The sequence below is a fragment of the Leptonychotes weddellii genome, chromosome 2, assembly GCF_054177405.1.
Source record: "Leptonychotes weddellii isolate Sample4059 chromosome 2, ASM5417740v2, whole genome shotgun sequence".
Lineage (NCBI taxonomy): Eukaryota > Metazoa > Chordata > Mammalia > Carnivora > Phocidae > Leptonychotes > Leptonychotes weddellii.
In genome coordinates, this window is record NC_138370.1 from 35,942,555 (window position 1) to 35,967,470 (window position 24,916).

A 24,916-nucleotide genomic window follows, 5' to 3' on the forward strand; every position below is an offset into this window, starting at 1 on the left:
TGGAATAGCTAAATCGAGGTGTCAAATAAGCGCTTGAATGTAGAGACCTGGGGCTCAGGGAGAGAGCGGTGCTGAAGACACAATGATCTACCGGCATCTATTTTGTATTTAAAGTGATAAAAGATGACATGTTCCTCCAGCAAATATTCTCTGAGCGCCTACTGTTCACCAGGTCCTGTTCCAGGCACTGGAGTTCTAGCAATGAGCAGAGCAAGCTAAAAGGAGGCCGCAGTGTCAGGCTGCAGAGTCATGAAGAGAACAGAGTAGGAGAAAAAGGGGAGCTGCGATGACTGGGGGGGACAGAGGCGTGAACAATATGTGGGGACGAACCACGTGGAGCCACCTGGGGGAAGAACATTTTGGGCAGATGCAACCGCAGACACAAAGGCCCCGACGTGAAGAAAGCGATTAAACCCGGCGCTGTGGCCCTGGAGAGAGAGAGACTGAGCATCGGGGAGAAGCCACCTGGAGCCACCGGCGGGGTGCCGGCCTTTGTGGGGGGCAAGGACCTCCCCACACTAGAGAGCAGGAAGGCAGAGTGTACGGCGCAGAGGCTGCAGGGGCTGGGAGCCTCGCAGATTTGGTGGTGGGAGGCAGCGACCGTCTCTGGGCCAAGAGGGGATCATCTTTGCTTTAAAAAGATGAAGTGCGGACCCTTTAGAACAAAGATTGGAGGTCAGGTGGAGGCCACAGTTGAAGAGAGAAGTAATGAGGTCCTGAGCTGGGGGCTGGAGGTGGCGAATTCCCATGGCTGCTGTGACAAACTACCCAACTCAGTGCCTAAAACAACGCACATTTATTATCTTACGGTTCTGGAGGGCAGAGGTCCGGAACCGTCTGCCTAGGCTGAAATCAGGTTGCTGCAGGACGGTGCTCCCTCTGGAGGCTCCAGGGGAGAGTCCATTTCCTTGCCTTTTCCAGTTTCCAGAAGCCACCTGTGTTCCTGGCTCCTGACTTCTGGCCCCTTCCGTCTTGAGAGCCAGAAGAAGGCATCTTTCGATCTCTCTCTGGCTCCGCTTCTTCTGCCTGCGCCTTCCACAGTTCAAGAGGTCTTGTGATGACATTAGGCCCCGCGGGTAATCCGGGCCCATCTCAGCTGATTAGCAACCTTAACTCCATCTGCAACCTTCATCCCCGCTTGCCGTGCGATCACCATATTCACAGGTCCTGGGAATTAGGACACAGACTTCACGGAAGCCTGCATGGGAAGTACAATGAACCGGCTTTAGCAAGGTTCAACGAGGGTGGGCGTGCCAGCAGGGTGGTGAGGGGCGGGCCTTTGGGAGTCAAACAGATGAGGTGAAGACCCCACCCCCACCGCCCAGGATCAAGAAGGCTATGGGCACGCCCCTGGCCCACCCCAGGGCTCAGGTCTGGCAGAGCTGTTTCCAGGATGACAAAGCACATAGGTAGTGTCCTAACACCACATCCGCTACCCGGAGGAGACCAAGAAGTAGTAACTGTTGTTTTTGGCAACTGACGTGGTGGAGACGGGGGAAAGGAAACCAAACACAAATTGGGCTCCTCGACCAGGGACTGGCTGGATGGGAAAAGGATGGAAGGCACTTGAGGAGAAGCCAGTAGGGACAGAAAATAGGGGTAACTCCCCAGATGTTGGCTCTGGGGGGCGGGGGCCCCCAGGGAGGGGACTGCATGCTGCGGGGCCATGCTGGGCCAGTTACTCGGCCCACTGCTCGCTCACCCTGGGGGTCCGGCCTCCTAGGAGGATGAAGGTTAAATGCAACAATGCCTGTCGGGCCCTGGCGTGCAGTGCCTGGTACGTGGGCAAACACCAGTCACAGGCCGTATCACCCTCCTGAAGGACAGGCAAGTGTGTGAACTAGAGGCGAGGAACTCGCAGAAGCGCAAGGATGCAGCCCGCGTGCACTCATCCAGTACAGCCGAAATGGACACTGAGGCACGGGCTGCAGGAGGGTCTCCCTCAGCTTCTGTTCCCACTCCCAGGCTATTCTCCGCAGCACAGATGCTGTGCCCGCAGACACATCACGGTGGGCGGGGACAGGGCCATCGGGAAACTTCCAGGAGATTCAGCTAAGGGGCCGCCTCCTCCAGGAAGCCAGCTGGGTTAAGTGCCCTTTCCCTGTCCTCACAGGGCAAGCAGGCATAAGCCCTCTCTGGACATTTCCAGGGTGCTGTCACTGTCTGTGGATCTGTCTGCCACAGACCCTCTGGGAGGGGCAGGAAATCGTGAGCAGCCTTGGGGTTCTCTCCAATAGCGAGATGCGTCCAATCAGATAGAGGGAAGCTCCATTTTTTTCTGCAGGTCAGTGGTTTTTAAGAATTCTTTACAGACTTAGACACCCACGAAAACTCCTCAAGGGAGAACACGGGGCCTCCTTCATGTCTGTGTACCAAGAACCTAGTACTGGGCCGCTTCACTAGGAGTTCAAAGGAGGGGAGGGAGGGAGGAAGGGACATGGGAAGGGAAAGAATGGATAAGGAAAAAAAAAAAGTTGTGTGGGTTTTTCTGAACCTAAAAGAAACATTTCAAGTTTCCCCAGCTGTTATAAATACACTGCTAAGCACCTGTTCCCACTTCTGGTTACAGATGAGTAGGCATCTTAGCTCCACAGTGGCCAGCCCAGGACCACACTGGGCATTTTCACCAAACAGGGCCCAAGACTCACAACCCGCACCCACACAACCAGGCCCTGCTCCCGCCATGCTCCATCCTGAGAGACCTCCAGATTCCTCAGGCAAGGCCATATACTCAGGGAGAGGAGAGCAGAGACCAGGCCCCCACAGAAGCCCAAGAATCCCCCTGCCACCTCCCCACCTGCAATAGCACCAGCCCCAAGGTCAGCCAGCAGCCATGGCCCGGCTGGGCCCGGGAAGGAGCCTGGAGCTCCCACAAACCACCATGGTTTATTCTCCTGTTTATTTATATTGGGTTTATCATTGTTATCATTACTGCAATTTTTAATTTTCTTTATCCTCTCCTTGGAAATGATGCCACAGGGAAATAGTTTTACTTTAATCAGATGGCCAAGTCTATGGAAAACCTGAACAAGACACTGAACCACTGCAAAAATGGATCATCCGTCAACCCAACCAGAAGATTCCCGCCACCTCCCAAATCTTGGAGGCTGCCGCTGACCCTCCCCAAATGTTCCTGTCACTAGATTATCCATCATGATCAGGACCATAGTCCATGCCTTTCTAAAGGGCCTCCACATCGAGGGGCACCTGGGTGGCTCAGTCGGTTACGTGTCTGTCTTCGGCTCAGGTCATGATCCCTTTGGTCCTGGGATCGAGCCCCACGTTGGGCTCCTTGCTCAGCAGGGAGTCTGTTTCTCCTTCTTCCTCTGACCCTCCCCCTTGCTCATGCTCTCTCTCAGTCTCTCTCTCTCTCAAATAAATAAATAAAATCTTTTAAAAAGGGGTGCCTCCACATCGATTCTCAAAGTCACCCTTGCTCAATTCCTGTGACACAGAGAAAGCAAATGCTCTGAGCCCCATTTCACAGATGAGGACACGGAGGCCTCTTCTTCCCAGGGTAGTGACTGCGAAATGCTCTGTGTCTCCTCCCGCACCCCCACACACTCCTGCTCCCTTTTCTCCCCACCCAAAGAGGCTCCCAGTTACCCCCCATTCCTACTCTGAGAGGTCCCAACCTCGTGACCCAAACCTCAAAAAATACACGCAGAGCTGAGTGTGCAAATGTGGCTTTCCAAGTGAACTAAAAAGGGTTAAGGATCATCGTCCCATCCCCTGCTCAGACGTTGTGCCATCAGCCCTTCGTGACCATCCCAGTCAGCCACCCCCCAGGTCCCCAGGCAGGACTCCTTTGGGGATCATGAAGCAGGACCTGCCCTGGTGGCAGTTGTATGAAAATGTCCCTGTGGGCTTAAATGTATGGAGGTGACTGAGCGATGACACGAGGGGCGAATGCCATTGGCAGATTTCGTTGTTACTCCCCGTTCCCCTGGAAATGAGAGGCACGGGGCGGCACACGCGGCCACATGGGAAACCGCAGGGTGGGTCAGGAGACAGAAGGCAGAGCACGGGGACCTCACAGCCACGCCCTTCACGGTGTATCCCGTGCGCAAGGCAGGCCAGGCCAGGGGCAACTGCCAGGGCCTGGCTAGCTTGCATGTGTCACTGGCGGACTGTGGGCCCGGGGGGTGGTGTCCGCTTGCCCGGTGCCTGGCCCGGGGTGCTGTAGAGCAGGGGATATGGGCTGGACCAAGGACGTGGGGGGGGGTGGACGCCGGATGGTCGGTTTGCATACACAAGGTGTGTTCACAGGCACATTGTTTATTATCTGCAGGAATCAGCTAGCCCTGCCAGTAAGACCCTTCAAGATGTGGAACCATCCTAAAACACAGGAAACATAAACCAGGATTGATATAGCAGTGAGGGGGAGGGGTGGGGTACAGGAAGGTCCCGATGCTCGCATACACTCGGCCTCCACAAACAAGACATCGACCTCCACACCAGGGTCCGGCTGCCACACCCGGAGAGCCCCATCCTCCACCCTCTGCCCCCACACAGAAAGCCACACTTTTTATGCCACCGGGATTAGGCTGGAGGGGCATGCAGAACAGGAGATAGGGAGACAATGGATCGTACACTGCCCATGGGCCTCCCAAAAGCCAGAAGTCGCCATCTCTCCCCAGGAGGGCACACAGCCAGGCAGTGGGGCCTGTCTCTGGCCCCGTGTGTCGCCGCTGCCCTTAGGGAAGGCCCACAACTTGCAGGGGGCACCGTTGCGGAAAGCTCCCAGGCCTGGCTCACTGCGCCTGGAGCCTCCCACTCAGCCGCCGGGGTGGGAGGGCAGAGCAGCGACACGCCCTGGAGGAGACGGCCCGCCTGGCTTCCACGAAAGCTGCAGACCCCTATACACACTCTGTGGCTTTGGGGGTCCCAGAGGCCCTGCTGCTGCCTGGATGTCTTGCCTCCCCCACTCCCCGGCAGCTAACACGTGAGACCTTTCCTTAAGTCTTTCCTTTACCATCAAGCTCTGTCCACCGTCCATTTCTCTGTATTCTTGGTAAAATGAGGTTCACTTCTTCACGCTGAGAAGGAATTGGCTTTGAAGTAGAGCAAACTGGGGTTCAAATTTCATTTCCATAATTCCTCAGCAAGTTCCTAGGTCTATGGAGCCTCGACTTCCTCATCTGTAACATGGGAATCATATCACCTCGTGGCATTGTTGCTGATCAAATGTGACGGCATGTAGCAGGTACCTCGAAGGAAAGTAACGGCCGCCTTTATATTCCTAAGCCCGTTGGAGCACAGGAATTGAAAGCCTTTGGGGTTGGGGAACGGCACGGCCACATCCTGGGGGCAGCACGGGGCCTGCCCATGGAAAAAAGGCCTGGAGGGGAAGGCCTGGGCCCATGTGCCTCTTTCTAGTTTGGCTGAAGATGCTCCTACTGCCACCAACGGCTTGGCCCCCTCATGCCCACCGGATGGCCCTGTGATGCTGTAGCTAGCCCAGACCCAAGCAGGGAGCCCCAAATGCCAGCCAGGCACCCCGGCCTCAGGATTGAGGGTGCATCGTGCTTGTGTACAAAACAATCCATAAGGTAATAATTAATAATCATCTTTGGCTGGTGAGTCGCACATCAATAATGATCTAATAGACTCCAGTGACAATAATAATAGGATTAATTAACCTGGAAAACACTGAACACAAAGGGATCTGTGGCAACGAAACAACCATCCAGGGAAACTAAAGCCCAGAGCAGAGGAGAGAGAGGCTGCTGGCCTGTGTCACCAACGAGAAGCCTCCTCACAGCGAACTCCAACTGTCCCCAAACAGGGATGCCATGATGCTAGCCAGCAGCTGCTGGAAGAGCTGTTCTGGCCTCCTGGCTGAAAACGCCAGGTGTTCGGGGTCCCTGCGGTGGAGACTGTCTCATAAAGGAGCCGGTGGAAGTGGCAGCAGAACTGGAAATTTGCCCAGAAATGAGCATCCCTGTGTGTCACCAGCCTTGTTCCTGGGCCTCCACAAAGGCCCAGACATGGGGCCGTGCTCCCCGTTCTGGCGAGGGGATCCCTGCTCGAGCATCATCCTGAAGCTGTTCTCCGGCCGGCCCAGCTGGCTGATCCGGGCACCAGGACGTGCTCTCCCTGGGCCCCCCCGCTGGGCGGCGGGCCCCGCCACAGCACGGTGACCTCCGCAGGATGCAGTCAAGTGCACGGCTTTCCGGAGGCCATCCAACCTCCTCCAAATCTCTTCAACACTCTGGTCTCGCCGACAACAGCAGCAAAGGGGACCAGAAGTCCAGAGGGGCCCTGTCCTGAGCAGTCACTGTGGCTTGCCTTCACCTCCAGGGCCCACCTCTGCAGGGAAGGGTCTGTGGGCCCCAGGCCAGCTTCCTCAGAACTGCTCTGGGGACGTCCCGCGCTCCGGCACATGGCCCGTGCCTCCTGAAAATAGCACTCAGCCCCTTCAGGTGTGTCAAGCGCATTTCCCGGTCACAGGGCCATCGCCTACGGGTCGGCCCTGTGTCCTCGGCACCCTGATAGCTTGGAGTACATCACAGGCTTCCATTCAGCCCTTCTCAGTGAGTGAATCATAAGCAAGATGCCCTTCGTGGATGGCCCACTGCGGGCCGCGCACCGTCGCTTTTTCTGAGTCCCGCAACAAGCCTCCCAGAGAGACATTATTCTGCCTCTTTCGAAATGTGTGATTTTGCCTTATCCAAGGAACCCAGAGCGGAGGAATCACTCTGTTTAAGGTGCTGTAGCTGGAAAGGGCAGGGCTGGACTTGGAGCTGAGCTCTTCCTGATCACGCGGTTCCTTTTCTCACTACATCCTGTTGTGGCAAATAGAGTTGTACTTGCAGTTTAGGCTTCTATAAATTAGGGATATGGTGTCTAACAACCTCCACACTAGAACACACTCTCCTACACCCAAAATGTGGTGAGCCGTGCAGGTCATTTTAAGGGAGTTCGCCGGTGGTCTCTTTCCAGCAAGTTCAAAGAGGCCCCCAGTGTGTGCTTGAGTCGAGAGAGCACCAGCGGCTGTAAAAGACAAACCCCACCATCTCAGGGGCTTTGTTCTTTTTTTCTCAAAGTCCAGTTGGCAGGTGGGATGGGGGACTCGGCCCTGCCCATTTAGGGACACAGGTCAACAGAAGGGCCTTCCTCTTCAGTGTGTGGCCCTGATCATTGACATCCAGCCAGAGAGAGAAAGGGAGAGAGTGGGGAGGGCACAGGGGAGGCTCTGGGGAGCCGGGTGTGGGGGTGACGGAAGATCTGGCAAACGTGGCTCCCGGCTGGGCAGTTGGCACACTGCAATGGCACTGAACTATGGAAGGGCAGGATGAATCTTTGGTAGATCCAACCATCTCTGCCATGCTGAACTTGGTATTGTCTTGTATAAACAAGCAGGAGACTTGGCCCTGCCCTACTGGGATTGGGGGTGGGGGGGCAGCCTGGGTTGAGGGTAGAAGTATGTATCCACCATGCATTTATTATTACTGTCGTGCATTTATGGTGCATCTACCATGTGATAGGATGTCAGCACAGATGGTAGCATTTCCTGAAGACTAAGCGTGGGTGCCGGAGCTGGGCTGCCTGCTTGCTAACTGAGGCATGAGCTCCCCGAATCTCAGTTTCCCCTGCTGTGACCTGGGATCAGTGAGCTGGGTTTTGCCAAAATGAAGTAATCCACCTAAAGTTCTGCCCGGTTCACAGTATGTGTTCTGTAACATTAGGTATTGTTACAACACATTTACCTGATTGAATTTAATCCCACAACAACCCACTCTGATAAGCTGAAAGAAGCTAACTATGTTAGTCAAGTTTAAAACCCATTAAGCAATAGAGCTGGGAATCCATTCCATATCTATCTGCCTAATAAGAAACGAACGGAGCTCTGGGGGTATGGGGAGAGGGGTGTATGGGGGCCCCCAGGAGGAGTCTGGGTGACTGGAAGAAGCCTGTGCCAGAACACAGGGAGATTAGAAAGCACTGGACCCAAGCCCCCACCTGTGACAGGCTCTCAGACTAGAGAAGAGGACAGCAAAGAGAGCTGGTCCTGAAGCCCCCAGGACATGAAGACATGGGGTAGATGCTCCCTTAACTCCACTGACAGGGGCCCGCAGCCCACTGAGTACCAGTAATCCCTGGGGCCCCTCTCCCAACAGTGATTATCTCTTTACCAGGCATCTGTTGCCAGTTGTACTTATTACTATTGATTATGCAGCTAGATTAAAGATTATGCAAAGTAATAAACTAGAAGTGTGAAAAGGAAGTCAGTGATTCCAAGTGCAGCATATTGAATGCTCCTTGATAAGGAGTGGCATTCAAAATGTTGTTAAATAAGGTGGGGCTGAGCCCACTATGAAGAGTGGGGTCTGGGGAGCAGGGCAGGGAGGTGGTGAGAGTAGTCCTAAAAATCTAGAATTCTGCATTTATATTGTTTTGCATGGGTCGTGAAGTTTGTGCTCTACTTTCATGAAACCCAAACTAGACTTGGCTGGTGCATCACAGGTGTGGTTGATGCCCTCAAGGTGAGGGGACTCTAATTACCAGACCCTCCTTCAGAGACGAGGCTTTGACCCTTCATGGAAGGATTGGCAAATATGTGCACATTTAGGGGCGCCTGGGTGGCTCAGTCTTTAAGCCTCTGCCTTCGGCTCAGGTCATGACCCCGGGGTCCTGGGATCGAGTCCCACATCGGGCTCCCTGCTCCGCGGGAGGCCTGCTTCTCCCTCTCCCACTCCCCCTGCTTGTGTTCCCTCTCTCGCTGTGTCTCTGTCAAATAAATAAAGAAAATCTTTTAAAAAATATATGTGCACATGTCGATGTTTCAAATTAAAACAAAATGCTTCCGAGGCATACATATCTCTTTTGCCACAATACCCTGCTTCGGTAGTCTTTCTGGATTTACCATCTACCGGTGTCTGTTAAGTCAGATAGAGCATGCTCTGGTCTTGGAAGGCTAGGCTCCAGGGGAAAACATGGGCCCAGAGAAGTCTGTCTCACCCTTCCATCTGGGATTTTTCTGAAATGTCCAGCAATCAGGGAGCCTGGTGACCTTGCTTGGGGATGCACCTTGGGGCCCTCTTGACATGTGACCTTCCTTTAGGTGCCACAAGTTTTCAAATCATAGTCTCCCCCTCAGTTACTATGCTAATCAAAGACCTTACCCTCTACTTAGGACCACATAGTGCCCTTGGTACCTTGCCTGGCCCAGCCCCGGGGCAGGCCGTGCTGCCTTCCTCAGCATCTTCTGCCAACCCCAGGGGAGAGCCTGAGCACAGAGCACACAAACCCTCATCCTTCCACCTGTTCATTTGACGAACATTCATTGAACAGCTATTACATTCAGGGATGACTTCTGATATGATGAAGACGGTTTCTGTCCACTGCCCAGTAGAGGAGACAGTAAACGATGATAAAGTCAGTGAGATCAGTGCTGGAGTAGATGCTAAGTGAATAGAGAGGAGAGAATAACTCGGGCACTGGTTGGTTAATGCCAAGCTCACAGTTATGGACCATCACGTGTGTGCACGACACACACACACACACCCCATTCCTCCAACCCTGTAGCAGCTCCCAGCTGTCCCCAAGGTGCTCAGGAGTAGCAAACTCTAAACCTCCAGAAAAAAAGGAACCTGGAGTCGGCTGCTGTGTTGGGAATGCCTCCCTCCGGCACTGCAGTTCCTGGGATGCAAGTACAGTTGCATCCTGCAGACCCAGAAGCAGCCCCTCTAAGAATGATTCCTCTGACATTGTGTATGGAGATCAGAGAGTTCCCAGGAATTTCATCAGGACCCCCTCTGCACGGCCGGCTCCCCAGAGAACACTGGTCTGACCGTGTCACTCCTCAGCTTGAAACATTTCAGTGGTTCTGCCACTACAGAGCTAATTAAGTCCTCGCCCCTCAACCTATTGTGGACGGCTCTCCAGGATTTGTTGACCACTTCACCTCATCCGCCAGCATTTTGACCTCTAATTCCAAGCCATTGTTAGACACACACTCACACACACATGCACACTCACTCACACACACGCATACACACACACACACACATTTTACGCATCCGTGATTCCATGTATACCTTTCCCCCTGCCAGGACTTGTTGGCAGTGTTTTGTTTGGTTGGTTGGTTGGATGGTTTTCTTGGTTTGGTCCTGACTACTCTTCTCCACTCTTCACAAGCCAACTCCAGCACCATCTTTTCTTGGAGGCCTTCCCGACGCTCCAGGCCCTCCAGGTGCTACCATAAAATCCAGCGTCTACCCCACTTATTCTTCACCATAATATATTAACATCTCTTTGCACACTCCTTGAGGACATGAGTCTCTCTGGCCCCCGCCAACGCAGAGCCCAGCACCCACTGGTCAGTTAATATCGGTCATCTGAGGCAGACAACCCAAGGTGAAACGCATGTCCTCCATGTAATGAAATCTGCTACATAAGGAAGGGCAGGTTGCAATGAATTCCGTTGGGTAGTGTCTCCACTGGGCTGGAGAGTGAAAGCACAAGGAGGAGCATCCCCCGGGAAGGTGTCCTGACCTACTGACCTAAATACACTGACTGCTTGGTAGGCAGAACTCAGAGGAAAGGATTGGGTCGGGTTACCGCAGCTCGGTAATAAACCCTCACACCCACCCTGATCCCATCGGTCTCTTTCCACGTTTGCTAACTTTCAGTTAGTAAATTGCTTCTCAAAGACTGAGATGAGCATGTGCTGTCCAGGAGCCACAGCTATTCAGTCTTCTTGGCAACCGTATCTCATTGTATATTAATAAATCAGCATTCTGGCTTATCAAGAATTTTGTGAGTTGAGCGAGTATAAATCAATTTGCCAAGGCCTGATGCCCCCCTGGAGAAAGGAAGATGCAGAGCTCCTGACCTCAAAACAGAGGCCCCGGGCTGCCTGTTTTACCCAGGAGGCAAGCTGCTCAGCACTGACCCATTCCCCCGTCTGTACTACGCGTATCACGGACCAATTCTGTGAATAATCACACAACTCCTGATGGAAAGTAAACCAAAGCAGCAGTCAAAAGGGAGTGTAGAAACTACAGCAGCTTAGAGATTGTCTAGGAAAGCCTGGGCATTTCATCACAAAGAACTGGAAGGGATGTCTACAATGAATTGTAATCGATCTGCATAGTGAGAAGAATGTACAAGAGTTCTGCTCACTTGAGCTTATAAACAAGTTTGGGAGTTATGTGGTAAAACAGAGAGAAACTGAACTTTAGACTCAAATAGGCAGGGTCTCAGATCCCAGTTCTGCCACCTACTAGCTATATGGTCTTGAGCAAGTTTCAGAACACCTCTAAGCATCTATTTCTTCACTTAATCTCACTAAAATGAGATTAATAATACCTATTTCACAGAGTCATGATTGAGATATAATGTATATCACATGCCTCATATATATAGTAGGTACTCAATCATTGTTTCCTTACGTGAACCAAAAAATAGGATAAGGACATAATTAAGGGCTAAACTGTGATGCCCACTCTATATACTGTCAGAGTTCAAAGAAGAGGAAACACCCACTGGGGGCTTTGTGTGAAACAGATGGATGGGTTTAAGGAGTGTTCAGCCTGGAACTCTCTAGAGCTATTTCACACCCATCAAAAAACCATCCCAAGCCCCCACTGAGTCCTGCGATCAAACCAACTATCTTATAGCCCAGCCCCCTCACCCCATTATGGGTTTAATGGTGTCCCTCCAAAATTCGTATGTCAAAGCTCTAACTGCCATAATGTGAACTTATTTGAAAATAAAGTCTTTCCAGATATAAATCAGTTCAGGTGAGGTCATACTTGAGGAGGGGGGACCCCATTCCAGTGTGACTGGTGTCCTTTAAAAGGCGGAAATTTGGACACACTCCCACAGGGAGGGCACCATGTGAAGCTTGGAGTCAGGCTGCCACAAGCCTAGAAGCCACCTGAAGCCAGGATGGTGGCCTGAAATACATCCCTCCTAGCGCCTGCAGAGGGAGCACGGCGCTCCTGACACCTTGACCTCAGACTTGCAGCCTCCGTAAGTGTGAGACCATAAATTTCTGTGGGTGAAGCCGCTCGGCTTGTGGTACTTTGTCATGGCAGCCCTAGGAAACTGTTACACACCCATGCCCACTGCCTCCATTGCTGTCCTGCCCTGAGGGGACACGAAGCCCAAGCCAAGGCGGGGAGGGCGGCAACAGACCCTACACGTACTCTCTCGGCTCAGGGACTGCGAGCTAAGACCTGTGGTCTTCGTCTCCCATTGGCAAGAAAGAGTGGAGGAAGTCCACACTTCAGGTCCACAGTTCCTGAAGACAGAGGCAGGGTGGCCAGGGATAAAAGCTCGGGTAGGCAGCATTTTCAAAGTCTCTGGTCCTGTCTGGTTCTAAAGTCCACTTCGGCTTCCTTGTCCGTGGCTGTCCAGGCTTTGCTTAAGCACAGATGGTTGAGCAAAATTTATTATCTCTTTAAGTTGAAGATTTCATTAAAGGGGTGCCTGGGTGGCTCAGTCAGTTAGGCGTCTGCCTTCAGCTCAGGTCATGATCCAGGAGTCCTGCTCAGCGGGGAGCCTGCTTCTCCCTCTGCCCCTCCCCACTGCTTGTGCCCATGCACGCATGCATGCTCACTCTCAAACAAATAAATAAATAAAATCCTTTTTTAATTTAAAAAGATTTCATTAGAAACAACAAATTTTAGGGGCTCCTGGGTGACTCAGTCGGTTAAGCATCTGCCTTTGGCTCAGATCATGATCCCAGGGTCCTGGGATCGAGCCCCACATTGGGCTCCCTGCTCAGCAGGAAGCCTGCTTCTCCCTCTCCCACTCCCCCTGCTTGTGTTCCCTCTCTCGCTGTCTCTCTCTCTGTCAAATAAATAAATAAAGTCTTAAGAAAAAAAAAAAAAGAAACAACAAACTTTGATCAATGCCAAGTTCTTCCTGTACAGAAATCCAGTTCTTTCTTCCCATAACTTCATCCCTTAGCCTAATATTTCTACACTCAAGGGTCATGTGGAAAAGAAAAGGAAAAATCTAATCCCACAACTTCTAGGCAGCTCTTGCAGTTCTTGAAGACTGAGTATGTCCCCCTTAGTCTTCTCTTTTCTTAGCAAAACATCTCTTCCTCCTCACCTCCTCCCTGAAAGGGAGGTGGCCATGTGTTCACACATAATGGAAGCATTTTACTTAGCCCATATGTCTCAGTCACTATTTCTCCTGCCTTGGGGCTCAGAGTTGAGTTCGTCAGGTCACATGGCTACAGCCCCACCTCGTTTCCCAGCCCGGCTCACACTTGGCAAGAGTCTACTACCAGGTAGGCACTGGCAGGGGTTTGGGAGTACCAAGGGGTTAGGACATAACACATAGTATCATTCAGACTACCAGCTCTTAGCAGGCAGGGGGACCTGGACTGTCGGTACAATGTAGGAGGAATAAACCTATTTACCCAAACAGGCAGTAAATGAAAGTTACAGATAGAAAAAAATCAGATACCCTCCAATTGACGTCACACTCCCCAAAAGCTCAGTTAAGCAGAAGATTATTGTTCCCAAAGAGGAAGAAGAGGGAAAACTGAATTGACCTGAAAACCACCCTTGACCTCATTTAAAAACTCCTTTTTCTTTTCAGTCCAATACCCAGGATCCCTTCTTGGGGTGTAAATTCCCTGAAAAGCCAGATCTTTTCAGGACAAGAAACTGTTGGCCGCCCTTTTGAGGGCTGAGAGCAAAGAGCTCCAAAATTTATGCACTACATTAAGCAAGATGCCTCGGTATCCAACTAGGTTAAATTGCTTTCTATATTTAAATTGCCTGCTAGCTGGTTAGATGTGGGAGCCACAGCTGTGAAATGGATAGTTCCAGCCAGTAAATAGAAAAGCATAAATCCTAATGGATTAATCTGTTATAATTAGACAATTCTGGATGACTCTGAAACAGAGCCAACTCTTGAAAGAACTGGGAGAGAGGTGGGGGTGCCCCGCAGGTGTGGGGGGGGGACGTGGCAAGAGAAGAGCAGGAAGATGAAAGGCAAGGTCTGAGGATCAGAGAAAGGTTGACAAGCCACATCCAGGAATGCCTGAGAAAAGTCTGAGATGGGGGGACAGAGGGTTTAAAGAAATATTCCTCTCCACAAAAGAAATTCACACCAAAACCAGAAATTTAAATTATAGATAAGAAAGGAAATACAGAGCATTGGACTCCTCCTCCCTTTCTCATCCCTCTCCTTTTACCTATAGAAGTTCTTTCCTTCTACTTCTCAAAGGGACAAACCCTTTTGACAAGTCTTCTTTGGAGCGATTAGAACTCTCGAGCAGCTAGCCTAAAGCACTTCACTCTGCTCTTGCCTTCCTCCTGCAACAGTTCCCACTGGCCAAGACCAGGAAACCCAGAGGAGAGGAGACACCCAGCAGTGACAGCCATTCCAGCCACCATCCCAAAGTGAGCAGGGGTGAAGCTGAGAAGTTGAGGTCCAGTTACAGCGGACTGGAGGATGGAGCTGGCCGTGGAATGAGGGCACATCTCTCTGCCATGAGCAATCCGGGCAAATCCCTCCTCACCCTAGATCAGGAGAGTGAGGATGCCTCGAGAATAAGGGTTGGTTATCTGGGTTTGATCTAACTTGTGGTCTTTTCAATTTGGAGTTCCAGGACAGTCTGAATGCCTGGGTGCTCCCTGGGACCATCTTCTGTCTCAAGACAACCTCCAGGACCAGAATGATCTCCTCACCCAACTTGTCCACCCTATTGCTCCTGTTTCCAATACAAGCCCTTGGCCCCAGGGAGACTGGCCTCTCTATTCAAAGAGACCTCAAAGAGAGAGGAGGTAGGGAGCTGAGGGTGCTCCTGATAAAGAATAGGGACCAGAGGCTATGCAGGCTCAGAGTTTCCTAAGTAACTCACACACACACACACACACACACACACACACGCACACACGCTAAGAGGTACAACTTTGGCTTTATCTGGAGATGAAAGAGGGAGACTGACAAGATAGACTAACAAGACTAACAAGTTAGACAGCAGGCAATGGTCAAGGAATAAGCTGGATTCTTAATTTAGTGACTTACTAGGGACACTGAGAGCCAGGAAATCACAGCTGGGCATCATTTTGAGCAATCAGAGCCTGTATTTTGCCAGCTCTATATAGAATGTGTACCAAATCAAGACTCATACCTACAGTGATGCTCTTCTATAATAAAACAGATAAAGTACCGGCTAACCACCCATCTGCCCAGAGCTATGCAAAACTATAAATCCAGAGCCAGATAAATAATCAGAAATGAAGAAAGTGGAATTAAGACATGAGCAGCAGCAAAAAAAAAAAAAAAAAATCTAGAAATAGAGGCCATGCCTGCTATAGGTTCCCAGATCAGGTGTGAGCAGCCCTGGGCCTCCAGGCAGATGCAGGTGCCCCCCACCATGAAAGAGAGCCCATGTGGGGCTTTGGGGAGAGGCCACGGGTCAAAGTGAGGATAGATGGTAGGTAACAAGCTGCAACCAGCCTCTGTCTGTCTCTTAACACCTCCGTCTCCGGCTCCCATCCTCCTGGTGAGCCAGGAAGGTCACCCTATCCTGTATAAATGAAACAATATCCTATGGAAAAAACACTCGAGTAAGTATGGTATATCCATGGCTGGGATAGCTGACTGTTGTAAAGAATATTTAGTTCTTCACATATTAATTTATAAACTTAGTGCAACTCCAACCAAAATCCCAAGGGAATTTTTTTTCTTTAAACCTTAACTAAGTGATTCAATGGTCATCTGTAAAAATAAACATGCATTGATTCCCAAAAAAAATTACAAAAAATAGGAATGATAATCAGAGGAATTTGCTGTGGCAAGTATTAAAAACTGGCCATAACAACAGAGATCAAATGGCATGGAACTTATGGAAGGATCCACAAACAGTTCACAGAAAACCCAAGTGTGTAATGAAGCACATGATTCACACACATATATGAATGTATTTTACAAGTAGATGCCATCTTCAATCTGTCAGAAAAGGGTTATTTGGGACATTTGGTTAATTATTTGGTTAATAATTGAAATTTTTTTCATCAGAATTAATGGATAGATGAATTTTATAACCTAAAAATCATAATAAAATCATAAAATAAGTAGAAAAATATAGGTGAAAATTTAATTCCTCTTCGGGAGGAGAAGACTATCTAAGCATAAAGAGAATGACTGAGAAAATATTCCACATGCAAAATTAAAGTTTGTGCATGTTAAAATCCCTGTTATAAACAAACAGGCAAATGACACATTAGAATAAAATAAGATAAGGATATAATTAAACAGTCCTTTTTACATTATTTATAGAACTTGTATTTAAAAAGAAAAAGAAAAACAACCAATTAAAAATAGGCGAAGGATAGAGATCACTATGTAAAAATAAAAATGGCCATTAAACATTTTTAATAATAATATTTAATGCCATAAAATGATCATTCTCAATCACTGCTGATAGGAGTATAAATTGATTAAAGCAAAACAAAAAAGAGCACACACACACACACACACACACATAAATGTTCTGGAAAGTGAGTTGGCAGTAAATAACAAGAACCCTGCTTCTAAGACTGTCTCCTAAATAATCAGAGATACAGGCAAAGACTTAGGAGCAATGTCTTTTATTGAAGTATTATTTACAAGAATAAAAAATTGGAAATATTCTTAAAGTTCACTAATTGGGGACTGGTTTAAAAACACATCATGCACCTACAAGGTGGATGATTTAAGATCAATGGCATAGGAAAAGGCTCAAAATATAATCTTAGGGGCGCCTGGGTGGCTCAGTCATTAAGCGTCTGCCTTCGGCTCAGGTCGTGATCCCGGGGTCCTGGGATCGAGCCCCACGTCGGGCTCCCTGCTCAGTGGGAAGCCTGCTTCTCCCTCTCCCACTCCCCCTGCTTGTGTTCCCTCTCTCACTGTCTCTCGCTCTGTCAAATAAACAAATAAAAAGAATATATATATATATAATCTTAAATTTTTGAAAATCAGAGCAGACTGGAAAAGTAGTAAGTAAGGAATTCTGTGAATTTTTTTTATTTTTATTTTTATTTTATTTTTAATTTTTTAAATTATGTTAATCACCATACATTCATCATTAGTTTTTGATGTAGTGTTCCATGATTCATTGTTTGCGTATAACACCCAGTGCTCCATGCAGAACGTGCCCTCTTTAATACCCATCAAAATGCAATATATACATAGAAAAAAAGACTGGAAGGAATTCTTTAAAATGTTAACAGTGGTTATCTCCGGCTGGTAGAATTGTAGTAATTTCACTTTTTGTCTTTAAACTGCTCCACATTTCTCAAATGTAATACATTGACCACGTTCCACATTGGTAATTAGAAATTTAAAGCAATCAAGCTTATTTATGAAAGAGTAGTCCTCCAGTGTTCCAGGAAGAGAAAAAGGGAAAAGGGCCCTCCGTCTAAAAGCACTCTGAAATGGCCCGGATGCTTCCTCCTTGGGCACGGAACAGTGTAACCGAGGCTTTAACTCGGGCTGACAGCAGGATTATTTGTACCTGTGGCCACGCTGCTGCTCACTCACCTGAAGGGAGCTCCCTGCCGGATCCCCTCCTGCCCTAAATAAATCAGACCCCACAAGCCAAGCCTCACTGGCTGCACTTACCCATGTAAATTAGCTTGATTTGATGTTCATAATTGCTCTCCTCAGCTGCCGCACGCACACACGCACACACACCTGCTGTCTCCTCGCATGTGGTCGGCACCCACTGAGCTGTCACCATCCCGGGCTTTCATAACTCAAACCCTCAGCCGGGTCCACTCTCGGGCTCACAGACACCAGGCTCCCTGCTCTGCGGTGTTCGCTCACACTGCGCTGCCTGGAATGCCATGCCCCCTCCCATCTGCCAGTGCACACCCTACCCCGGGTGTAAGTGGCTCTGTAGCTCCCAACCCAAACCATGTGAGCGCCTGCTCTGGGCCAGCACTGTGCAGCAGGGACAGAAATGGGCAAGGCCCACACTCACTGCCTGCAAGGAGCTCCACATCTAGTGCAGCAGACACACAGATGAAGAAATCGTTTTGAACCCAGTGAGGAGGGAGCTGTGAAGGAGATAGATGCTGGATGCTAAATGATCGTGGAGGACTTCCTGGAAAAGGTTGTGCCTGAGCTGAGTCTAGAAGGCCATGTAGGAATCAGTCGGGCAGAGGGAGTGGGAGAGAATCTCAGAGAGGAAACAGACTCAATGAAAGCTGGAGTATGGGCAGCGGAAGCTACAGGACACCCCAAACTGAAAGTTGGCGTTCAGGGAACAAGAAGCAGGAGGAAAGGATCAAAGGAAGGAACGAGGTTGGAGAATCAAACAAAGACCAAGTAGTAAAGAACATGGTATGGTGAGCTGTGCTAAAGAGCTGGGTATGGCCCAGGACTTCCACCAAGCTGTCTCTCCCTCCCCAGCCCCCAATGGCCTGCCCAAGAGCACAGTCTTGGACCTGGCTCAAGAAAAACAGCTCTGTGTCTGGCAGGATTAACTGGTCACACTGAGTCAGCTGCCCTGACTGCGACTTCCCTGTACCTCCCGTGTTTCTAGATTACTGATGCCTGGCCTGGGTTCTTGTGCATCTGGGCCACATGTGGGGGGCTGCCAGCGGTGGTCCTCTATTTGATCCAGGTCATCCTCATCTGAACCCTCTCCAATCAAGCTTTCATCCTCATCGTCCTCCAAAACGGTGCTCATCGATGTCACCAATGACCTCCACATTGCTAAATCCAAGGTTCACTTTCCAGCACTCATCAGCAGCATCCAACACAACGCTGACCACACCCTTGTCCCTGATCCACATCTTCACCAGCCCTCCAGGACACCCCCTCCTCGGTAGTCCTCCCATTCTGCTGGGTCCTCGCTCAACCTCCTTTTCTGGTTCCTCCTCATCCAGGACTCTCAACATGGTTGTGCCTTAGGGCTCGGTACTTGGTCTCTTTTCTAAGGTTTTCATACTGTCTTTCTGATGACCTAACTCCTGAGCTCTTACTCATATATCCAAATACATGAGGGCCTATGTGAAATTCCACTTGGACATCTAATACTCATCTCAAATTTCACATACCCAAAACTGTACTCTCCACCTTCCCCCCATGCCTCAGGAGCCCATTACCCGTGGTCTTCCCCATCTTAATTGCTAGCAACTCCATCCTTCCCATTGCTTGGGTCAAAACCTTCTAGAAGGAAATACAGTACAGAAGTTTCAGGATTCTGGCTCAGGCAAAGATTTCCTAAACAGGGTACAAAAGTACTAACCATAAGGGAAATACCAGTAACATTACAAATAAGAACTTCTGTTCTTAAAAAAATATATCCTTAAGAAAGTGAAAGGCAATCTAGAGTGGGAAGTGGTATTTACATTGTATATAACAACAAAGGACTGGGGCGCCTGGATGGCTTAGTCAGTTAGACAGCTGCCTTCGGCTCAGGTCATGATCTCGGGGTCCTGGATTGAGCACCACATCGGGCTCCCTGCTCAGCGGGAAACATGCTTCTCCCTCTCCCTCTGCCCCTCCCCACCACTTATGCTCTCTCTCTCTCTCAAATAAATAAATAAAATCTTTAAAAAAAAAAAAAAAAAGGACTTGTGCCCAGAATACATTAAAAACAAAAAAAAAAGTCCTCCCCAATGTCAAGAAAAGAAAGACAGGCCACCCATTTTTTAAATGGGCAAAAGACATGAACAAGCGTTTTACAAAAATAAACATATCCAAATGGCCAATAAATATGTAAAGACCTGTTCAATTTTATCAGTCATCAGGGAAATGCAAATTAAAACCACAATGAAACATTGCTGTACACACAGCAGAATTGTTAAAATGGAAAGACACAGACGATACCAAATGTGAATAATGGTGTGGAACAACTGGAACACTCAGACATTGTTGGTAGGGGAGTAAGTTGGTACAAACACCGTAAAACTGCTTAGCAATATCTATTAAAACTAAATGTATTTGTATATCCTATGACCTAGAAATTCCATGCTTTAATATACACTCAGCAAAAATGCCTACATATGCAGCAAAAGTCCTGTACAAGAATATTCACAGCATCATTATTTGTCATAGCAAAAACCTGGAAACAGTCCAAAATGTCCATCGAGATTAGATAGGATAAGAAATTGTGGTACAGACACACAGCACAATACAGCAATGAGGGAGAGTGAATTAGCACTGCCTGCAACATGATGAATAAATGCCATAATTTCAAGGGTGGACATCAGACAAAAAGAGTGCATTCCATGTAATTGCATTTATATAAAGTTTTAAAGCAGACAAAATTAATTTATGGTGTTGTAATTCAGATTTATGGCAACCTTTGGGAAGGGGCATGAGATCACTTCAAAGGAGTGCTGACAGTGGTCAAGTTTGGGATGCAGATGGTGGTTATGTGGATGTGTTCACTTGGCCAGAGTTTATCAGCTTCATTCAGGGTCCTTAGAAGTAAAGCCTGAGGGGGGGGCTCCTGTGTAACTGGTTTACAGAGGGGCGCTCTCAGGAGGAGCTTGAAGAAAGTAGGAAGAGCAGGGAAGGAGCTAAGCAAGGATGTGCTCTCAGTGGATCACTGGCTTCAGCACGGTCCACAGGGAATGCTGGGGCAGGAATTGCACCATGGATTTGGTCTCACTGTGAGGCAAGGGGGCTGGCCTTTTGTCCCCAGCACCAGTCAGTCATCAGCTGGGAGAGGACAGGGTGTAACTCCCCAGGTGCAGTGCCTCTCACTAGCTGAGGGCAACGCTTTATTGATTACTGTTATCTTCTCTGGCCCCACTACACACACACACACACACACACACACACACACGAATTGCACAAGACATTGGTGTGCTTTGTATCCCTAGCACCCAGATCCATATGGAGTTCTTCAGGCACATGGTGGACCTAACACAGTACTTGTGGAATGCATGAGCCTCCCCCTCACATTGCTCTTGGGATGCTGCACAGAATCTGGCCCTCCCATGCTGCTCCTCTGGCAAGGACCCTCCCTGTCTCTGGATTCCCACCCTGGAGGCCACATGCTGCATCAGGGATCAGTATTAGTATCAGGCATGAGTATCAGCCATTCAGTTAGACAGTTTTCCTGTCCTGAGAAGTGCCCTTTCATGGGTCACCCCTCACTTAGATCCCAGGCTCTAGGAGAGCGTGGAGCACAATTTAGACATCTCTTTTACTCCCCACAGTGCTGGGCACGGAGTAGGAGCCCTATAAGGACTAGTGGGAAGGATGAACAAATGTCATTTAAAATTTAATTTAGACGGTAGCTTCTGTACTAACTTTAAAAGAGCTAATGAAGGTATATCATCTTCACCCCCAAAGAGAACACAGGAGACTTCAACAAAATTTCCCCTTTGACTAGCAAGCAAGTTATAGGTGGAAAGTAATGGTAATAAACTGCCTGCAGTTCATTCTGGTTTTAAAAAGTCCACCCAGTGCTCACACACCATTGGCCGGAGATAATCAGTGGTGTGGAGCCGAGGTGAGAGGTCGCCCCCAGCTCACAGGGCAGGTGGAGACAGCGTCCCCCTCATTGTGATGGATGGCAGCAACCTTCAGCTTTTAATTGCTCCCAAAGAATTCATGTATGATTCAAGCTCCAAATCACACACATGGGGAGAGGAAGGACAGAAGCCAAGGCAAGAGGTTCCATCAGCAAAATTGGAATCACTTGAGAAATGGAGGAGGAAGAATCCCCCATCTTTGCTGCTCTATAAAAGCCTAAGTGATGTGTTTTCTTCCCTGGTTGACTTTTTTTAAGTGTCTCTCTCATAAGCTATTAATAACTAATTTCACAATCACTGCATCATGTGATAGTCATAAAATATTGCCTGCACTTTTTCCCAGCAAATTTTAGTATTGAGCCAATAATTGAATCCAAATTATCTATGAAGTTAATTCTTTAGTAGACAATATTTTACACTTGAAGTCATTTTTCACAAGTATTCCGGGATGAAGTAATTGTGGAATTAGCAATGACTTCTTCCCCCTCCTGAGCAAGTAAAAATAAAATGGCTGGGTTCAGTCTGGAGGATGTCAAGCTGTTATGAATTTTGTTTCTACGCTTCCTCTTCCTAGTTAGAGCCAGCCCTGCATCCTTAGAAACCACCAGACAACCGGCCATTGCTACTATATAGTCTGCTTCTCAGCCAGAGCAGTCCGGGGACCACCTCACAGGTACGGTCACCTGTCACCCTCTTCAGCCACACTCTGGCTTGTAGTATTCGTCCTTTTCAACTTTTAAGACTGGTGCAGAGTGAACTTGGGGAGTCCAGCCAAGCCACACCTCCCTTGTCTGAGATCCAACCTCCCTTCCACAGAGATAGACCCCTCTAGCCATGCTTGTGTCAATGACCCTGGTCCGTCCACCCCTTCACACTCTCCCACCTCTGGCCACACAGGTTGGAACAGGGTGGACAGTGACCCCGCTGGGGCAATCCGATTTCCTTCCTCTAAGAAATTGAACTTAGGTCAAAGAAGCACCAGCCGGTCTCTGTTGGTCCTTTGAAATAAGGAAGCGAAATTTCCCCGCGCTTTGCACAGGGTCTTTGCTTCACAATCCCAAAATCTTCGTGGATCTGGGGGAAGAAAAGAACAAGAGCAAGAGGGAGAAGAAGACTGGAGAGGCAGAGCGTGAAGGGAGCACACACATGAGAGGATGTGAGGTCCCAGAGGGGCAGGGTCAGCCACAGGGCCCGGACCCCATTCCAGGAGCCAGGGTTCCGTGAGATCCTCCATCCTCATGCGGCTCAAATAAAATTTGGGGGTTGTTTGACTCCTGTTTTATTATGAGGACACATTGGGGAAAAAAAGAAACTCACATATCTAAACACCAAAAGGCCCAAAGATGAACCATAGCTCCTGACTAAAGGTCTTGAGGATTAAGGGAAAAGGAGGCTCTGCCTAGCAGTACCAGCAAAATTTCTAGAAGTGCCTTTAACAATCTCCCTTCTGAGTCCCCCACATCAGGGTTGCTGCTCAGACCTCTCCACCCCTTCCTCCTTCGCCCTCGACCAAATGCTTCCAGAAGGCATCTGTGGAGCAATACACCCTCTCTCTTGTGGAAGCCACCACCCTCTCTCCCCTCACTGCCAAACACTCATGACTCATCCATGGCCCCACGCACTGTGAGTGGGTGTCGCTTACAGGACCTGCTCACAGGCAAGGCACAGGCAAGGTACATGACCATCCAGGAAGACTTGTAACTTAACACTTGTGTCCCTGTCACAGCTATGATCAAGTCCCCGCTTTTTACAGAACTGAGTTAAGTGATTTTCTGTTATAACAACCGAAAGGGCCTTGATCCAAAAATCCCTGAAAGTTGGCCACACCTCAGCCTTTGCCCCACCCACTGGGAAACAGCATGAGATTTGGGGCCAAACAGACATGGGTGCAACACATCAGCTTAAAAAATAAAACAACGAAGCTCATGTTTCTCCATAGGTTTGGGGTAAGCTGCTTTTCCAGAGTCAGGGAAGTTCCCTTCCATTCCTGGTTTCCTGAGAAATTTGTCATGTCAGATGGTTATTGTTCTAAATGCGTATTGAACTTCATCAAATGCTTTTTTGCAAATCTTGAGCTAATCATATGATTTTTTTTCTCCTTTGGCCTAATGTGGTGAATTGCTAGACTTTCTGCTTTTAAACCACACCTCTATTTTTCACATAAAGCCAGCATAATTGCAGCAATTGTTTTTAATACGTACATTACCGGCTCCCGTTAGCTAATGTTTTATTTACTATTGTTTTCATCTATTTTTGCAAGTGAAATGTGCCTACAGTTTTTTCCTCCTGTCCTTGTCTGGTTTAAGAGGAACAATTAAACAATTCCATTCAATGAATCAGACAGCTTTTGTTTTTCTTTTTCTATTTTCTAGGACAGAAATAGTCCCCATCTTGTAGATTTCATGAATTTCTCCATGAATTCTCTGTAGAACTCCACTGGAACGTGGTCTGGGCTCCCGGCTTTAAAGGGAGGGGTTAGTCATGATTTTAATTTCTTTACTCATTACTGGTCTGTTTGAGGTTTCTTTTTGTTCTTTGACAATTTTGGCATTTCTCATTTTCCTGGAGAGCTATCCAATTCATTTAATTTTTCACATTTATTGGTGCTTCATAATATTTGTTTGTAATATGATTTCTTATTTTAAAAATCTTTTATGTCTGTCATTTTCCTTTTTCATTCAGTTTTGATTATGTCCTTTTTTTTTTCTCAGGCTTGTCAGGGGTTTGTGTAATCTTATGAATCTTTTCAAAACACCTACATTCAGCTTTGCTAAGCTTCTGTGATTTTTAATTGTAACTTGCTCTTCGTGTGTTCCTGTCTTTACATCCAGCATTCCCTTTTTTTCTGGAGGCTCATTCTGCCACTACCTTCTCAGCCCCCGTAGATGTGTGCTTAGCTCGTATGTTTTCAGCCTTCTAATAAGTGGATGTAAGGCTACACATTTTCCCCTACATGCTGCTTTATCTTTGCCCCACAAATTTTGCCATATGGCTTATTCATTTAGTTCTAAATATTTTTTTTTTTAAAGATTTTATTTATTTATTTGAGAGAGAGAATGAGAGACAGAGAGCATGAGAGGGAGGAGGGTCAGAGGAAGAAGCAGACTCCCTGCCGAGCAGGGAGCCCGATGTGGGACTCGATCCAGGGACTCCAGGATCATGACCTGAGCCGAAGGCAGTCGCTTAACCAACTGAGCCACCCAGGCGCCCCTAGTTCTAAATATTTTGCAGCTGTCTTTACTATTTCTTCTTTAGTCCATAGACTTCTTAATAGTGCTATTTTTTAGTTTCCATACATACATGTTTTTGGGTTTTTTACTGATTTCGAGTCAAAAAACATCATCTGTGTGATGTCAGTCCTTTGGAATTTACTGAGGTTGCCTTTGCACCCTGATTTATGGTGAATGAGAATGTTCTGCCTGTAATCAAAATAATGTGCATTTTCTGTTTGTTAAGTA

At 48.5% G+C, this 24,916-nt stretch overlaps 1 protein-coding gene and 1 long non-coding RNA gene across 2 annotated transcripts in view; both read right to left on the reverse strand.

Moving 5' to 3' along the window:
• Positions 1 to 24,916, reverse strand: part of LOC145718469 (uncharacterized) — a 436,241-nt gene that overhangs the window by 57,654 nt on the left and 353,671 nt on the right. The gene's annotated exons all lie outside the window — the stretch shown is intronic.
• GFRA2 (GDNF family receptor alpha 2) overlaps positions 883 to 24,916 on the reverse strand; it is a 137,652-nt gene continuing 113,618 nt past the window's right edge. Inside the window, exon 8 of the mRNA XM_081809859.1 lies at positions 883 to 1,198. Coding sequence (XP_081665985.1) covers positions 1,175 to 1,198 — 24 coding nt within the window. The 3' untranslated portion in view covers positions 883 to 1,174. The remainder of the gene's footprint in view (positions 1,199 to 24,916) is intronic.